This window comes from Struthio camelus, chromosome 1 (genome assembly GCF_040807025.1).
Source record: "Struthio camelus isolate bStrCam1 chromosome 1, bStrCam1.hap1, whole genome shotgun sequence".
In the NCBI taxonomy this organism is placed as follows: Eukaryota; Metazoa; Chordata; class Aves; order Struthioniformes; family Struthionidae; genus Struthio; species Struthio camelus.
In genome coordinates, this window is record NC_090942.1 from 167075316 (window position 1) to 167095350 (window position 20035).

Sequence of the window (20035 nt, forward strand, 5' to 3'; positions counted from 1 at the left end):
CATATCTCTGGTGGTAGATGATATTACCTGCTTCAAAAAGGTATTACACTTCTATAGTGTGTCTAAACTAAACTGCGTGGGAAAAATTTTACCAACGATGGTTTTACGGGCCCTTAACTAGAAATATCGATAGCCTACATAAATTTTACCTATGTTAACTAGTAGTGGTATTGTTATGCCTTTAAATGGTCATTTCTTGACTGGAAATCTGCTATTTCACTCAAATTTCCTCAGCAGTATGTTTCCTTCAGTAAGTTCTTTAGGTTTGCTGTAAAAGTCTTTGCTTTAATAAACTGTTTTGCATGTGATTTTATACAGATCTGAACAATCAGATCGTAATCAAGCTCAGATTGCTCAAGTCAATGGCTGGGAAACTTTCCACTGATTCAGGAGAGAAAGTGGGAGGAGGGGGATGGAGACAGAGACTGAACTAGACTGAACTGTAAATAGAGAATCAATCTTTATATATAAAAATATGCATTATACAGCATTCGCTCAGCTGCAGTACTAGGCTAACTCTGAAAGACATTTCTCTCAGAAGCAGTCCTAAGGAATGAGGCTGAAAATAAGATATGGGCATAAGATACATTGCTTGGGGTCAGACAGAAAATGACACATTTCAGCCATTTCTGGTTTAATGCTTACTTCTTCTCCTTCACATTTTTTATGTCATTAATACATTTTGCTGTACTAATTACTTTTTCACTTTTTTCACTTATTTTATTTTCTTGTAACTCTCTGTATAAAACTGAAGGGACAATAGAGCTTTCTCTGTTAGCTTTGGAGACTTAAGGGTTTACAGATAGCATACATGAATCTGCAAGCATTTTTCACCCCAAATTTTAATTGAGATTTAAGTGAAAATTTGAATTGCATTCATTTCCCGTTGGTACCGTCTGTCTTACTTTTAAATGGCAAATGTTTAGATACAATGAATTGTATAACAATAAAATAGTTGCACTGAATTAAGAAATTGCCTTAATCTAGTACTTTCGGCCAGGAAATAGCCTTAGGACTCCCAAAAGAACTTCAGTTTTGAGGACTGGCACAGAAGTTTGTCATGTGGTCCAGATGTATAAGCAAGTATTAAAAGGCCTTCTGGTCAGATCCAAAAAAGAACATAGATGATCTGACAGTGAAAGCTGCAAACATGGAAACAGGCTATCAGTTTTGTATGTGGAACTCACAACGAGGAGTATGTCATCTAATACTGATTTGATTTCCTGTGCAGTGAAATGGGAGTATTAGGGCTCACCTATATGTTAGGTCAGATTTGCTCTAACTTAATTTCCTCTTGCATCACCAGTTGCATCTACAGAGCTAAATGACGACGCTGCTTGAAGCTTTTCCTGGTTTGCAGTCATGCAGCCGAGATGCCACAGTCTAAAGTCGGTTAGTTATTGTATTCCACAAATAAAGAAGACCAATTCAGATCCATACACGCTCACTTATTTTGTGGCATAATAACTCAGCACATAGAATACTTGTACAGGAAACGGAAATTATGGGTCCTAGGGCTGCTTAGATTGAGGCGTCAAAGGATGGCAAGCCCTTAGGAAGGCCTTGTTTTAAAATCCTCTCTTGAAACAGTTTCTGCTCTCAGCCATGTAACGGTGACAGACATGTACAACTGAGATTGCCTAAATCCTTCCAATCTTGACCGAAGCCTTGACCTTCTTTTTCACCATTCTATATGATACTTTTTTTTTTAATTCAAGGAGTGAATTCTTTCTGAGAACTTTCAAAAAAAAAAAAAAAGAAAAAGGAGGAAAAGAGGGAGACTAGGAAGAAGAAAGAGAAATGATAGCCTTAGATGTGGGAACAGAACAAGACTGACACCTTCTCTTCAGAAACGACTATGGAAAAAAATTCAGCAAGCTTGCAGTATAAAAGACTACCAGAAGAAACAGATGCTGGGGAAGAAGTTTAAAATTTTATGGATAACTAGAATTGTTCATTTCCTGATAAGAGAATACTTCATTTTAGAATAAATTCCTATGTATATATAATCTATCTTTTGTTTGAGATATATATTTTAGATGCAATACCCTAAGAGTACAATGGAGCTAACTTTCATTGACCACTGAATAACTGAGATCAACATAGTTGATTCCAGATTTCATTATTTTAAAGTCTCAAAGAGTTCTTTCAGTGTGTTGCTGATGACTTTGCTAACTATAATACCTTAAATAGATATGCATTTAAATTCCAATTAGTATTCTTGATAGGTTCTAGGTAAAACAGGTATTTCCCTGAATAATGACTTCTGCAGAAGCCTGCTGGCTCATATGAGAATAGATGAATTGCTTTTATTAAACCATGTTTGGAAAAAAATGCTTCCATAGGCTGCCTTTAAAAACAGGATGAAGACAATCTGCAACTGTGGTCATTCTAAAAAGTCAGCATGCTGTGCAAGATGATATAGATCTCCTTGGATTGCTTAACCCCTATACTTTTTAATCTCCTTCCTATCTCCGTTTGATTCTTCTGAATATTCTTTCACTCCCCCATGCTAAAACAGTAAAATTGTAAAACCTGCTCTAAGATTAATTGCCGAGATGGTCTAAATCTAGCAATGCCAGCAAGAAGAACATAAGTTCCTAGGTGAGCTTTGATTCTTCACCATTATTTTTATCATGACTTGCTTGTGTATCATGACATGTATTAAGGCTATATGTTCATTTTAGGAATTCTTCTAAAGTTCTACATTTCACCTTTAACCTCTGCAGCTTCCATATCAACATCTTTTCTAGTTGGAAAACACAATTTCTATGACATAATTGCTAGGGTTGTGTGTGAAGTGTGCTTCTTGGAAATCCTACAGAGAGCTTTGATCTAAATAATTATTTTTATAATGTGGCAGGATAGTGTCTAATGATACCATTAAAATAGTCTCATTTTGGTTCTTAATACATATTTAGACATTTCATGTATAAGTGAACTAAATGGCATTTTCTGTGCCGTTAATATAATAAAGCACAAACTGAGCAGAAGGACTGTAATCAGTGTATTAAGCTGAAGATCTTTCTTTGCTTATGAATGATACAAATAATCCATATGAAAAATAGGACTACTGCAAATGCTGAGAGGTAAACTAGAACATACTAAGTAATATGTCAGGTTGGCAGACCTACTTACTTAAGGTAAGCAAGCCTGAATGTCTTTCTGGACAGCATGCTTCAGTTAAACTCAGATTATTAAACTCAGCGCAAAGCTAGCTGAATGAAATTTAAGGACCCAAGATGCGGAAGATGCAGCCTGGATTATATGTGACAATTCTAATAGCTACGACACAGCTTTTGCAAACATCCTACTGCCACTTTCCTTTTGAAAGTAAACTAATGATTTAGTCCCTCTACCAAGCTGCTGTTGGAGTCCCTGTTTCATTTTTGACCTCTTCTCCTGAGCTGTCCTTTCAGAATATCTGATGTTCCACTGCACATAAAGTGATAAAAAGATCAGTGAACCTTCAGTAAGTCTGGGACATCTAAAAGGCATCTAATTTATGCTCTTTCATTTTCCTGTGAAATATCTGTGTATAAACTGTATTGATTTATGTCCCTTTTCTTTCCATGAAAAGAGGAAAGATTGTGAGCAGAGCTAGAGAACCTCAATTCACAAGCCACTTTATCAGAAAGTACCCCAGTGCAGATACCATTCACTTTGCAGATACTGTTTTATACCACAGAAGACTCTATACACTGAAAAATCCTTGGCTGGACAGTCCCTACAGTCCCTGCCTGAGAAACATCAAGCATCTAGAAGAGGAAAAAAAATGCAGCCCATTCACACAAGAGTATGATCCAGCTCTTGGAAAGATATATTAACTGAATTAAAACCCAAAGAACGAATGACCGAAAAACCTTAAAATAATAAACATTATGATTCGCTTCTTTGCAAAAAAGCAATCATAAAAGCTATGCTTGCTCAGCTGGGCTCCTCCTAAACTAACAGTTTGAACTAGGGATTAAAGTACAGTGAAAACTATAGTCCTTTTTAGTTCTCCTTTCCCTCTGTGACTTTAACAAGCCAAATCTTTCTGGCCCCTGCAGTTAAAATATACAGTACACGTAGCTCTTTATCTATCACACCCTGCAAATCACATTTCCCAGCATTAAAGAACTATTCGTTTTGGCTCTTAATTACCTGACTTATCAGCATGTCATAGTTGTCCCCCAACCCTGCAATAATTACATTCTGCATCAGTGTGACATTCAATATTGACCTTTATTTATAGCTCTCACAAACTGTTGAATGTTCATTTATAAACCATGAAAAGCAGAGTTTGTGAGAATATTGATTTAGTGTATTTAAAAAGCAGCGGGCTGGCTTTCTGTGAGTAGAAGTAATCATGAGCAATTACTAGAGACTACCTTTCGCTACTAATCTCAGGTTTAACCTTGTAATTGTGTTACTGAATTTGTTCCACTTTGTCCATATATCACCAGATTCTTAATAAGAAGTCTGGTATCAATATAATTTAATAATATTCAGGAGAAGGATATTTTTAATTGGTTTTAAGAAAAGGCAGAATGAAGAGGCCAATGTCAGGTAGTTATAAAAGTATCATAACAGCCTTTCCTATTTTGCAAGGAATGATAATTAATATTTACATGCATTAATGAAATAAGTTCTTAGGTGCTGTATCATACATCTTTGATGTTTATGCCAATAACAAAATCACTAACTGCTCCTAATAATATCCCTGGGCTAAGCTTCACTACCACTTTACTCCTTGTATAAAAACTATTTTGGTATCTAGTGGCATAAATTTGCAAGCGTAAAAGGCAAATTCAAAGTAGGAACAATTCTCCCTGTATTTACCCCAGTATATATCAGGAGGAAAGTCACTGAATTCAGAAAAACTTACAAAAAAGCAAAACTAGCAAACATTAACTAATACCCCAGAGCTATGCCAATAGAGGAAATCTTCACTCACTTCATGTTCCCAGGGAGCCAGATTCAGCATAAAAGCCAATGAAGGTATTACTGTCTTCTTTGGATTAAAGTTAGAGCTCTGAGTAGCACTGGAGTAGTGACAGCTTCATAATGACAGTATTTTTAGATAGAACAGACTAATCATACTCTAATTTTTTGTTGAACTCATACATTCTCAATGTGAATTTACCTAGGTTGAAATACCAAATCAGCACAAGTCATCCTTGTGAAGTCGTGCTCGCAAAACATAGGCGTTTGGGGTTTTTTTGCTCCAGTTTTCTATAGTTTTCAATTACAAAATATATGAAAGTAAAATACCTGCAAGAAAAGTTCTGTTTAGGTGGAATGCAATTTCCTGATGTGACAACACTCTGTTAGGAAAACCATACTGTGTGTGCCAACTAATAGTTTATTGGTAGCAAAAGTTAGGGATTTAGACTTTTAAAAGACCCTTAGTTTTTGTCTTAATCTTTTATTGGGACCTACTTTTTTTTCCATGCTGTGTTTGTTCAGAGCTCTCCCTTACTTAAGGAAAAAATTTCTCTTGTACATCAAGCTTTGTAATTGCTGCAATTCAGTTATGTGCATGTTGGGGAAAGCATTCCAGAAATCATAAGCTTGTAGAAAGTCATGAAGATCCTCCCTTAATTAATCACTTAATTAACTTGAATTGCTTTATCCTCCCCATATTTTTTGCTGTTTATACTTTCCACCAAGCCATGAGAGGTCAAAGAGAGCATCATGATCACTGGGAATGTTTTGTCAGGAGTTAGTGAGAATGGTTTAACGTTGTTTACTTGTGAGGTCTGCAAGTTCAGCCACAGTGAGAGATGAACTTGAGAAATATGCACATGCCATTTCTATTACATTATTGGAAATCACAGGTGTCAGGACATTTTCAGTAGTTTCTTTAGTTTAACATTTTAAACTAATTCACAGCTGGTCAGGAAGTTTTCTTTTTCCCTTAGGAGAAAAGCTGAAAAAACCAAAATTAATTTAAAAACACGGACTTTCAAATAGGCTATATTTTTATGGGGAAAAAATAGCATTTTTTAATCCCAAATGGTAACAAATCAGAGAAGTCTATTCTACAGGATTTTAGGATCTGACAAATTATTAGAAAAACAGGCTGGTGGAAAATTCTACCAATTATTTTTGAGTCTGTAGCTCAGAAAGCCCATAAACTTGCAATCCAGAAAATAGCTTAAGAAAGCTCGGGAGAAGCTCTGCTTTCATACTGACCTATAAACAACAAAACACTGAGGTACAAGCCACTAAACTGACCTTTGGTGTGCCCAAAATGGCAGTTCTTATGTTATTATTTTATGAATAAATAGGTTTCATTTTTCTCACTTTAAAAATATTCTCATTACTTTTTGTTCATATGCATAAATAACTTTACAGAACATATATATAAGTTAGTGAGCCTGAGTCCACTCAAGCCAGTGAAAATATACTGTATTGAGTGGAGATATAATAAGCCCTTAACAAATACAGACTGTCAAATTTTTAATGCATTAGTAAAAGAAATAAAAAGATTTTTTTTAAGTGCAACTGAACTTTGAGATTACGAAAATTCTGTTCAACTAAAACTGCACAACTTCAGATAGATGCAATGCAACTATGTCTGTTCGCGTGACAAAAATAAAAAATTACACCAAATTACAAAAAAGGATATATCCTAAAAAAAAGCTAAAATATTTATCTAAAGGGCGGGCAGCTATCTAAATTATAAGCTCATTGTAGGAAACAAATAGCAAAATACTAATATAAGTGGAAAGCCTTTGATGTAAGTTTTTCCTATTTTAAGTGTACTTCATGTGAAAAAAAAAGGGTGCCTATGGCTCCTTTGCGAGAAACACATTAATTTTTTGCATAGTTTTCAGCCAGTCCCAGTATTACCCCCTTTCTGAAGAGAGATCTTCAGAAAGCGTGTATCCCTAACACTAGACAGGAAACACTTATCAGTCTAATAGTGTGATCCACCAACTCCTTTATAGAAATGGGCCAGAAGAGGCTGAGAAAGTGAATCAAAGGCCCAGAGGAGACATTGCCACCAACTTTCTCTTTAACAAATCTCTTTTTTGCTGTGTTTAAGATGGAGGCTGAACTGTGTTCTACAGCAGTAGCCTTTGGCAGTGGCAGTTCAGTGAGACAACAGGTCCATAAATAGAAAACAGAGAATCTTTTTGGCTTGTGAATGTAGCACCTAAGAGAGCTTTCGTTTGTCTAAGCTTACACAGAGCTGGTGTTCCTATTGCAGAATCTTTTGATATTACAGTACTATGAAAATGAAAGCCATACTGAATCTGGATGACTTTTAAAATAGCAAGAAAAAAAATATTCACCTGTTGCTTTTCTTGGTGGCAAAGTTATATGCTAACTTGAAAGAATGGCTGCAATCTGTTCTAAACAAAGTTTAAAGAAAAGCTCTTCATACTGTAGAGCATTTATCACGCTCTATCGTAGACACGCCAACATAAAATATGCATTTGTGGTAAAACCACGAAAACTTGCATATCGGAGTAATCACATCTTTTCCACAGCCTATTTATTAATCTTGCATATTTGGGGTGATGTAGGGTTCTTTGCATCTGCCGCACCAGGCTGCGTATGACTCAGTCCCTCAAATCAGCAGTTGGTTACCATTTGCTGTGCATATGAATATATCCTCTGATATTTTAATACTAAAGTCAGTCTTGCCATCAAAGCATATTCTGCATTTAAGTTAAAATGTTCCTTTCATGAACATTTTAATAGGATCATAGGATAATTCAGGTTGGAAGGGACCTCAGGAGGTCTCTAGTCTAACCTGCTGCTCAAAGCAAGTTCAGATCTGAGGTCAGACCAGATTGCTTAGGGCTCTGTCCAGTCAGATCTTTAAAATCTCCAAGGACGGAGCCTGCGCAGCAGCTCTGGGCAACCTGTTCCATTGCTTGACTGTCCTTATGGTGAAAAGTGTCTCGTTATACCAGTCTGAACCTCTCATGTTTCAATTCAAGCCCATTGTCTATTTTTCTCTGGTCATGCGCCACTGTGAAGAGCCTGGCTCCATCTTCTCGAAGATCTCCTCATAGGTACCCGGGGGGCTGCTGTTATGTCATCTGCTGCCATCCCTTCTGCAGGCAGAACAAGCCTCGGTCCCTCAGCCTCTCCTCACAGGGAAAGTGCTCCAGCCCCGACCATTCTCATGATCCTCTCCTGGACTCACACCAGTTTGTCAACATCCTTCTTGTATGAGGTGGCCCAAAACTGGATGCAGTATTCTAGATGTGGTCTAATAGAGCATCATTGGGCCTTAAAACATGCTAATCACATGACTTTTTCCTTCATACATTTTTTTTAGAACCAGAGTTCTAATTTCATGCTAGTGTGAACCTAAAGAGTGCAGAAGAAGAGATTCTAGAAATGAAGCTGCATTGAACTCTGCAGCGTGGGAATCTATTCAAGCTTTTTTTCCACTAGTCTTGCTTCATTCTTATTAGTATCATTTCTCTAGTCGGATAACTTGATTAGAAAGGAAAAGTTTTTCATTGCTAAGCATAGATTGCAATTGGGAAGTATTCAAAGGAAAAAAAAGTATTATTACTTATGCATAGTCACATACGTATTTGTAAAATGAATACGTACCTTCGCTTTATATTTTATACAGCACATAAAACGAACATGTCAATACAAGCACAGTGCTTGGATGTAGTGAGGCACTCAGCTTTCTATAAATACCACTCCATTTAACTTATATATGTTGATAGTTTACACACATACAGAAGCAAGCTAGAAGAAAATTATTAAGTTTGAAAAGTCAAGTATTCAAACACTATCAATAATAGGATTCTTCTATGATTTTGGTGGGACTCAGCCTTGGATGCGGATGCCAACATTTAGATGTCTAAAGGAAATCATCTATTTGTGAGCTAGGCGTCTGAACATTCAATATACTCAACAGAAATACAAGCAATACAGTCAACAGACTTTATAGAAGGACTCCACTTTCACAGAAGTAAACGTCTAGGGCTAGTGCTGTAGTCGCCGTATTACCAGAAACAACCATATAGGCCTGGCAGATGTGACACAGGACTAAGGTAGGACCTTTTCTGAAACAAAACAGGAAGTCGGGTGGGAGTGCCTTAGGGCATCTAAAATGACACTAGATGTCTATACATGGACTACTAAATTGAGGCCCTGCATACAAACAGCTAGCCCCCACAGACTGTGTTGACAACCCTCCAGTCAGTGAAGATTTGTGACTCCTGCCTGATTTGAGAAAACCCCAGATTTGGCTGTCTTACTCCTGTCCTACTGTCACTGCTAATTTTAGGTGTCCACAATCTGCAGCAGAATCTCAGCCTTTTGGATAATTGGAATTGCTTTAATATAGGTACCCTTTGAAATTCAGTGGAGTCCTTGGCCTGAGTACCCAGCTCCAGAAGAAAGCAAGTATGCCATAGCCTCCTGTGTGAACCAGCCCCGTGTGAGACTTGGATATGCTAGGGCATCTTAAAGTGCACTAGATACCGAGGCAACTAGAGTGAGCCCCGAGAGTCTCAACTTGAATGACATCAATTCTTAACAAAATGTTGGAAGTAAGGTCTTCCATTTTATGGTGATCTCATTCATTGCATGGGATAGGCCTGTTGTGGCGAAGAAGCTGGACTAGGAAGAGAAGGGCATTTCTCTGGAGAACCCTTCCGTCACTTGTGCCAGAAGCTCAAGGGTTTAGTAGAGGAAGGGTACTTCAGAAAGACAAACCAAGGGTCTTATGATTAGAGTAACTGAACGTTACCATAAAAAATGTTTTTTCCACTGATTTCACAGAAAATACTGTACTAGGCAAGCTATTTATGCCACTGTTTTTTCCATGTGGGAGTCACTGACTGCACACTCTTCATTTCAGAGATGCCTGAACACTGAGGCTTAATTTACAAAAACACTGTATGACTAAATCAATGAAGCTAAAGTACTTTGAATAATCAGATTGTAGGAGTCCCAAATTTAGAATCTAAACTGTAGTCTCTCAGTCACTTCTTATTACACCTATACTTTACCTCCTATACATGTTTCAAAGATATATGACTTACTGTTTATGAGGAACTCAAAAGGTGCAATGATAACACGAATGAAGAGGCTCACAGACCACGTCCTAGCAGTCTCTTTAAAGGACAGTTTGAATTAGCACCTTATTAAGTTAGCACAATCTGTCTTGCTCACTGACTTGGGTAAAGGATCTGTGGAAATGTGCAACTTTTTATCATACCATAAACATATGAGTTGAATTAAAGATGCACAGACAAATTAGTTCTAGCTATTGCGTTGTTTCTGAGTGATTTTTCAAAGTTAATAATACACTTCTAGTGCATTTTTACATGCATATATACTGATTTTTTGTGTAATAAATTCCTAAATACAGATTGTGTGATTGCCTGTATTGCTAAGCATAAGCAGCAGCATATGGAGAAATGTATCTAAAAGGTTCAAGATTTATAATATATCATCTACACATACTTATTTTATGGAAGAAACTGAGTATGCCTACCAGGATTCTTGCCAACATGATACACACCATCAGATGTGAAGGAATTTCAGAGATCAATGCACGGGAAGATCACTCTTTGGCTTTTATCACAGACCTTTCCAGTGATGCTTTGAAGAAACTTTTATCAAATTAAACAATATTCTAGGAGGTCAAAAAAAGGTTTGGACTTCTCTAAAGGTACAGATAAGCAGTAACCTAAGAAGACGGTAGGAATACTAGAAAAATCTAAACATTAGAAATTTATTACTTCAAAATATATTTATCTATATTTAAAGCAAAGAACCTGCACAGTATCTTGCAACCACACAAACTACCAGGCACTCTTGAAGGATTTAAAAACTTTGCTTTCAAGTTAAAAAAACAGAAGCACTACAATTTAAAATGAGCTATTGTTACCATCTTCAACGGACACTACAAAAAGGCTCAGTTTAGGATTACAGAACTAGCAGTTTTCGTCATAGGATCACACAACCATTTAGTGATCTACTGACAGGATCTATTTTTTTGAAAGGGCTTGCGTGCCCCAAACCACCAGGCTAGACAAAAACATTTCCTGGGTATATGAAAGGCAAGACACATTCTGTACATTTATGTACATGCAAAGAAAAAGCATCTTCTCAGCAGACAATTCATACCTCTGTCTGTTCAGGTTTCACACATTACACATCTATTACATGAATTACATAGCCTAACCCCTACAATAGGATCCAGCTGTTGCAGCAAGACTTAATGCCTACTGACAAGAGTGACTTCAGAGCTGAGCATTTGCACTTCCAGCTCGACCAAGGGAGACATCAAAGCCCTTCCCACGAAATCTGGGGCAGCAGGTATAGGCACTCCATACACTCAGAGGCTAAACATCCACATCCTCCACCAACCAGGCTAAATGGGCTGGGATTTCATGCTGATGCCATGCAGCTGCTCGGAAAGGGATGCAAAAAATCAACAGTGCTAGAGATAAAGGGAAACCTGATGCCAGAGCCCAGGAGGGCACCTGGGAGGAAGAGACCTTAGTTCTAACTGGGTGACCAGATCATGTATTTTGATCACCAACTCTGAAGTGCAAAATGACCCTTTCCTGCCATACAAGTGCCCCAGGCACAAAATTAGGCTCATGTTTGTTAGCTACCTCCCTGGCTCCATAGCTTATTAACTTTTAATTGCAAAATAATGCAATTTTTAATTTTGCAAGAAGTCATTCAGGCACATTTTGGGTACTGAGATGGGTTATTTTTGCGTGTGATTTTTTTCTTATGTAGCTTGATTTATGTGACGCCCTCAAGAGTTACAATCATCATAAATATTTGCATAGATAAATAATTAAAACAAATAAATGTGAGTCAAACTGTCCTTTGGGAAAGCTCAAGCTCCAGAGGTGTCACTCGTGGTCTATTTCCTCATCAAAAGCGTGCCTAGACATTTCTAACAAAATCCATCGTCCAGTTGCATTATGAATGAATACTTTACAGGCTCTGCTGCCCTAACAAATAGCTTCATAAATTTATTTGAAACATTTAAATTCTGATCATAATCGTCATCTTTTACATATGTAACCTTTTTGGCATTACTAATGACAATCACTACTGTGATAGAATTGGGATGCATATTGATACTTCGTTGAGTCCTAAGCAAGGGAAAATGCTTTCCAGTCAGTATGGCCTTAACCTCTCCAAAAATAACTAAAAACCAGTGTTGCCCTTATTTATAAACTTAGGATCAGTATATCAGTACACATTAAAAAAAAAACAACAGTGCATAATCAGAATTCAAATGTCTAATAAACACATTTGAAACGAATTCAAGCTTAAAAAACTCTAATTTTAGATTACCTTGGATACTCTGTTTGCAACCTCTCTGCCTACAGTCAGCCCCTGAACAAAGGTCCGTGCAGCAATGAAAGCTCTAGTAACTTGAACCTTCAGCTTCCTCGGTACATCTCCAAATGGCTTCAGCTGGTCTGTGTACTTGCTTACACACTCCAAGTAGTCCTCAGTGAAATGATACTGGGGGTTTATGAGCTGGAACATCCGCTCCAGGAGTCGAGCCCAGAAATCATTTAGCATTTCCTCCAAGTTCACGTTGCCTCCTGTATAATATCGTTTCAGTTCTGTAAAGAGATCCTGGAACACTTCTGAGTTCTGCATGTACAGCATTCCATACGTCCGTACAAACATGTCATTTAGAGATTTTTCTGCGTTCTCCAGAAGTTCTCGGAAAAATTCTGTAGAGAAAATAAACAGGTGTTAATTGAAATTATCCATAAGGCACAAAGAGTTTTTTGACTGCATTCCTACATAACCATTAGTAAAATTTGAGCTGATGTGTTGTCACTACACTTCACCAGTAAAATTTGACTATTTGAATAGGAAATAGTTTCATTTAGAGGTAAAAAATAATAGCGTATATCCTGGATTCCCCAACAAGGCAGAAAGATATAGCACCTATAATGCTAAACATTAAATACACATTTAAAAGAATTTCATTGAGAATAGTTCCACTTCTTCACTTACTATTTGAACATAGCAATCCCAGCCACTTGTAAAATCTTCCACAGCTTGTGTACCAAATCTTGCATGCTAAATGTGAGGTCATTAATATGATGATATAACTGGAACTGCAGTGATGTCAGAATAGCTAGTTAATGAAAGCTTCTATTTTTCTGAAAGTCTTATAAGTAGAACAACACAGAAATAAGTCTGATGACTTATTTTCAAATATTCTTGAAGAAAATTTGAAAGAGAGATGAACGTACATGTGCAGAACCCCCTTTAAAAATATTACTCGTCTACGTGACACTAAGAAAATGTTAGCATTTTCAATAATTTGATATACAGTGAAGGACTGTACTAGAATCATCCACTAGTCGTGTCATAGCCAGCCTGCTTATTGCCATTTGTGCACTGGCACTGGAATAGTATGCCTTATATTTCTTCAAATGCATATCAAACTTAACTGCCTCTGCGCTTATTTACTCAGGCCCAAACTATGACCTATTTCTAAGTTTTGGCTTCTGGAATGTATTCTTTCTGGAAACTGGGCCCACGGGATACCAATCACAGCAGAGATCTTTGAATCTCTCTTAGGGCAGTGGAAATGTGCAATCATCTCTTCTGTTAAGATCCTTTAACTGCCATATGATGTTTAGGTAATCTCAAGAAATTCACTGAAGATGTACAGTCATTCTTTAAACACGTCTGATGAAAGCAGGCATAGCTGCCCTTGGATTTTAGAAGGTAACATCTTCCTATAATGTCCACTTGTCATCAGGTCCCTCACCACAATCAACCTTCTTAAACCTCCTTTAGAAAAGAGTTTGATGACTGCTGTGGCCTGTAAATGGGGTACTGCAGACAACAAGGCAGTGATAGCAATGCCTTTAGCAAAGACGTATACTTGTTGCTATTAAATGAGTCTCGCTGATGCAGATCATACAGCCAACTCTAAGACACTGGATTCTAAACACATGATCATTGCCCATAGACACAATTTCATGTGCTAACTGCATGGACACCCTGACTTAAAATCATGGCTACTGCTACAATGTGAATACCCTTACAACGTGGAGCCATTACATGACTACAGAGATTCATGAAAATGCAGAACCATTGTAATGCTGAAGACAGGATGTGAATTAAGAATCCAAAAGAAAAATTATTCGCTAAATCCGAGGGCTTGCAACTGTGATCAGTGGAAAGTAGAGTGCACTAAACACTGGTACCAGGCTGCAAGGACTCAGTAGGAGTTGAACCTTTCCTTTTGGGCAGAAATTGTGCAGAGCTGCAGCCTTTAATCTCCTGGATAACTGCGAAGGGGTTATAATGACAATGCATACATACAACACTGAGAATACACTTGGTACATCAAAGCACTTATTAAAGGGAAAATATATTCTAATACATGTATCAATGTCTAAACTGTCATTAAAATTACAGCACTTCAGAGAGTATAAATTCAGTTTGAGAAAGAATATGCTTTTGCCAAATAGATCATGTAGGAGAAAACAAAAAACAAAATAGAAAGCCTTGTTCCTCTCCATTGCCAAGAAGAATAGCTTGAGGTCCACAACATGCAGTGTGTAGGTCTTCTCCGCTTTTTTTTGCAAATTGTCCATGCATTCTGACAAAACAATTTTAGAGGAAAACAAAACAAAACAGGTTTTCAACCCTAACTCTTGAGACCCTTGACATCTGAATCATCCTGATTATTATCTTATACATTAAACATTTCTTCTAAGAAATAACGTACACTGGCTGTATGGTTGGATACATCTGGCTCTGTATTCACAAGGTTTGGAAGGCAAAAAGATGGCAGACAGTTTGTTTTCAGTTTGAGGTCAGGCACTAGGACCCAGTGCAATTGAATGACAACTGTGAAAAGCAAACATAAAACTAATGAATCCCAGCCCCTCAGTCTTCTCTCTTCAGGTTCTGTGCATCAAAAGGTTGCTGTAAGCAAATCAAATGGTAGCTCCTCCCAGTCTACAGCTACACTGGGAATCCCACTATTTATCTTAAAAGATTATGCCATTGTATAAATCAGTCACAAGAGAGAGTTGGCGGACAGCTCCTCTGGTCTGAAATTGTTAGTCTATTATTCCTCTATGTAGGGGTATTCCTTAGCAACCTCATAGTCAGTCTGTTGGAAACCAACCAAACTTTTTAGGCTGGAATAGTCATTTATTCTATGCTTGTACAGCATCTAGCACAGTGTGTCCTAGACTGGCTGCAGTCTTTAAATATACAGCAATATAAACACTACCAGCAACTCCAAAAGCTTATATTTCATGTTAGTCCAAATGTGACACTAGACATATGATGAGCTGTGGGAAAATTAGCATCTTCTGAACAGCAGCTAATTTTTAGTTTTCTCCTAGGTCTGATCTTAAAAGCTATTGCTTAGAGTAAGTTATTATGCCATTAAAAAGTTAGACCTTTATTCTTCTTCATGCTTTGATACAAAAGATAGTTACTTTAAGACAGTAAGTTATCTGCATCAGTAACCCTACGCAGAATTAGGTTAATAAAGCAGCAAAATCTACAAAATTGGACACCTGTTTCAGTTTCAAAGAGAAAAAGATCTCTCATGTTGTATTAATTGGTCAGAAAAAATCTTAATCAAGTCCTATTCAGCAAAATGAATGCTGCTGTGAAAGATCACTCGCTTTTTCCGTCAAGAAAACTACATACATCAAGAAGGTAGAGTGCTTTGCGCTGCTCACACACAGAGACTGTGTCCTGGTGTAGTTGGGCAATTGTCCAGTTACATCAAGAGAAACTGTACTTCCTTCTGCAAAAGTTGATTTTTTCCATAGTCTTCATAGTAATTTAAAGATTTATGTTCCTTGCAAAGATGATATTTCATCAACTTGCAGGTAGTTGTTCAAAAATAATGTAATAGTTCTGCTTAAAGTAGAAGAACGAAGAAGAGACAGACATTAGTCACGTTGCTTAATGTGCTTCTGGAACGCATTCAAGTACTAGGGTGGGAGAGAAGAATCTATATAAGGCAGAACTGTGCAGTGTTTTCAAATATATACCTTGTGAAAATTTTTGCTGCTAAAATAGGTTACCATGAGCAATGTTAACGCTGGAAATATTTTTTCTTAATTTTAAACGGTGATTCATTTGTATGACAGAATATGTCCTTGGTATGTCTTATGCTGCACACACGTTTTTATATAACTTTCATGTATTAGCCAGAGGGTCATCTGCAAGCCAGCTTAATTGTGCTTATGAGGTAGTTCAAAAGGATAGGATCTAAGGCATGCTGTGAGCTACAATATATATAACTGAAAAGAGGGAGAGATTACAATTTGAAACCATTACATGCTCAATATAGGCTTAAATGGTGGGTTTACAGTCAGCGCATATCATTGCAGACAGTTTTCAATTTTTAAACATTATTTGTAAATTCAGGACGTCAGATTCATAACAGCAGGTCTCTGTAGATGAGATCTGAATTGTTATTAAACATTTTGTCTGTTATAAGACAATGCATTTACACAATGAAAGGATATGTGTTGCTTACAGGCTCTTATTGAATGGCAGGTATTGCTCTCAGATTAAGAATAGGGTCTTGCTAGCTCTCACGCTACCTTCTCAACTGAATGCTGACTTTCTCACTCTATTTTAACATAGGTAGTCTAGTGTCATAATTTAATTCAACCTCAGAGCTAACCTAACTCCAAAGAGACAACTAGTTGTCACTGCGTTGGTGGATCAGGACTGGGGATAAAATTACAGCATGATGTGATGTAATAACTGCTTTTGACACAATGTAATAACTACTGTCTAGAGACAATTATTAGGTAAGCAAATCAGTATTTTGTTGGAGTGAGTGTTTTATGATCTTTTCCAGGCTGCTAGAGTTCCCTTCATTTTCTTTTCTGTCTGTAATTTAAGCAAAACCAACATCTATCTGACTGTAAGAAAAAATACAAAGCTGGAAATAGTTGTCGTCTGGTTCCCTAAAGCAAACAGATATGCACAGGCTTTAGGCCAAGAAAGACCAAAAGCCAATTTCATTCATTTACCAAATATTTTGTCCAGCTTTTTTTTTCATTAGAACCTGAGGTTGTTTCATTTTAGTGCATCTAGTACATGTGACGCGCAGTCTAACCGCTACCTAAGAGAATACAGCAGAGTTACACAAAGGTCTTCAGAGGTTCTGGACAGATATATATGTGGGATTTTTCATTAGCATCTGTGGAAAACTCCACTCAGGATGGCATTCTGATTTCATCCTTTATCGACTAAGAACACCCAAAGCATGCACGCAGTTCTCCACTCTAGCCTTGTCTTCCTGCTTGTGGGTGCTAACCTTCAGACAACTCTGGAGAACTAGATACATAAATTCAAGTGATCTCCTGTTTACTGTGAAGAGGCGCATACTCATCCTGTGTAGAATTTTGTGGAATTTAGGTGCATTAGACATCTTTAAACATCTCAGTCCTTATGATTAGGCTGACAATAAGAAGGATGCTATAATTCATATAAGCTGACTACCTTTCAAGTCATTAGGTACAGATACTTACATTCATGACACCAATGGCAGTCTTATCTTCTTTTTTTTTTCACAGCCCTAGGTTAGCTTATTTACTCATGAAGTGATTCCTGAAAAAATCCAGTTTCAGTGAACTCTTCATTTTTCTATAGGACTCTTTAAAATGCCTTTTTAACAGACTCCACGATGGTGTCAATTACTAGAAGCTGTGAAGTACTGTCTCATAGAAACTCAAGTGAAATTAATCTATGTGGATTCCATATTTTTTCATTTGCATTTTCCACCTGTTCATTTTAGGTTTCTAGAGACTCTTTTCTAACAGTAATTAATCTTCCAAAAAAAAAAAAAACCCACTCAATTTAACTTCCCAATTGAGAAAAAAACCTGCTTTAAGGAGATTACTTGCAGTAGGTAATTTTTTTTCTATTTTTGATATTATATTTGTACTTATATTAATCCATGCACAAATTGTATGCATGAGGCCAGTCTAATTTCAGATTTCCTTTACAGCTCTGACCTTTAGAAAGACTCAACAGTCACAATGAGGAAAATATTCCAGCTCCCATTAGGAATAATAGAGGCTATAGGGTGACAAGCTCTCTTGAAAATTTATCTTCTTTTTTAACTTATTTTTAATATCTAAGCATCACACTTAAATCTAATAAAAATAGATAAGATAATTAAATAAATGTCCCATAATTAAAACTTTCAGAATAGGTGATTCAAATCCTCCACCATATGTCTTGGATAAAATCACCTATGATTGAAATGACTTGACTCTTAGGAGATGTTGATAGCTTTCCAAGACGTCCTACGCTTGTAAGTATCCTGAGATTATTATTTCTTTTGGATGTTATTAATCTTTTAGAAGTCAGTGTAGTCTCAGATGTTATGAATGAAGATGAGGGTCTCTCTTCCCTCTTTAACCCCTCTGCTTGTCAGATTGCTGAGGCACTTCTCTGACTACTTTATTAGAGAAGATAATTCACAGTGACCTCCTCCCTTCCCTCGCCATGCAGAGTACATGACTCCTTCCCATCCTTTGTCTTCCTCAGCCCTTTACTTTGTCTGCTCCCTGCCAAGTATCCGCTGACACAGCCGGGAACCCCGACAGGGTGGTTGTGAGGAAGGGGGAAGACCCCAGGAAGGGAGGAGATCACCATGACTCCATCCTCACCCACAGACAATGCAAACAAGACTGCTCATTCCTAAGAAGAGTAGAATGAGGAGGAAACCAAAACACATCTATCCTGGGCAGTGCTGGACAGGTCAGGTCAGCTCCATGCAATATGGGATGTGGAAAAGAACGAGGCTAGTGTTTACAGCACCATTATCACAGCAAATACCATTATCACAACATGAACCTGCTCTGAAAAAGAATTTAAGACATTTATCTAACATTAATATACAATGAAGATATCGTACGAAAGGGCATTAATATGCCATTAAAGGGTCTGTCACCTATTCAAAGCTGATTACTTACATCCCTAAAGGTCTATAAGACTATTCTGCAATGCTGAAGTCAATGTGAATAGTCTCAACAACTTCAGAAGATGCAGGTGCAAGCTTTGAATTCTAAACTTAGTGTCTTGTTTCTTCTTCATCAAAGTTCCTTTATCAGTACTATAACATCTAAAAAGGAGACTTCATCCTGCAATTGGTTCTATATAGACAATCCTGCTGTCTATATAGACATCCATTTTTACTTGAAAATTACTAAATACACTTTTAGAAATCTTTACTGCTCTCTAAAATCTCAGTTCATGTTGTGTCGCACCTGGTACTTTTTATTTATAATCACAGTTTATCCTCCATAGTAAATATGCAACCTGAAATTCCCAAGATCCCCTCATAGAATTCATTAGACTTACAGTAACAGTCAAGAAAGAAAATGCTAGGAATAAAAACAAAGCAATGAGATAGCTTTTCACATAATTTACACATACACTAAAAACCATCCCTGAAGCTTCTACTTTCATTATCAAGGGGAAAGTCCCTAAGTGAAGTATTCATAAAACGTAAGTAAAATGTTACATGGCATCAGAAGGCGACATTCTAGAATATTTATGAATGGACATTTAAGTGCTTACAGCAGTACTACAGTCATGAATATCCATGATCAAAGACAGATATGTCGCATTTCATGGATATCTGTGAATTCTGGAATGATGAATTCTATATCACATGTTCATAAAAATGCATAATGCCTCATGAAAAATTCATGAGTCACCACATTTTCTTCTGAAAAACATTTAAAGCTTTCATGAAAATGACATTAACAATATATAAACTATGGGACTCACTGCAACAATTGTTTTAAAATACAGAGCCTGTTCTGCTGTTCCCCACGCACCACTAGAGGCTATTGAATATCCACTTCAATAGTTCAGCAGATTTACCATCTAACGTTTTGTATGAAAGTTCTTTGCCATGCCTATAACCTACAACAGATCTTTTACACTTACCAAAAGTTTGTGGTCTCTTAATACTGGGACACGTAAGGTGGACCAGAAGATAAGGGGGAAAATAAACAATAATTCACATTGGTGCAAGCTAGATAAA

The 20035-nt window shown here is 37.1% G+C and overlaps 1 protein-coding gene across 1 annotated transcript in view; it reads right to left on the reverse strand.

Moving 5' to 3' along the window:
- GPC6 (glypican 6) overlaps positions 1-20035 on the reverse strand; it is a 773736-nt gene that overhangs the window by 330935 nt on the left and 422766 nt on the right. Inside the window, exon 3 of the mRNA XM_068929039.1 lies at positions 12301-12692. Within this exon, the coding sequence (XP_068785140.1) occupies positions 12301-12692 (392 nt within the window). The remainder of the gene's footprint in view (positions 1-12300; positions 12693-20035) is intronic.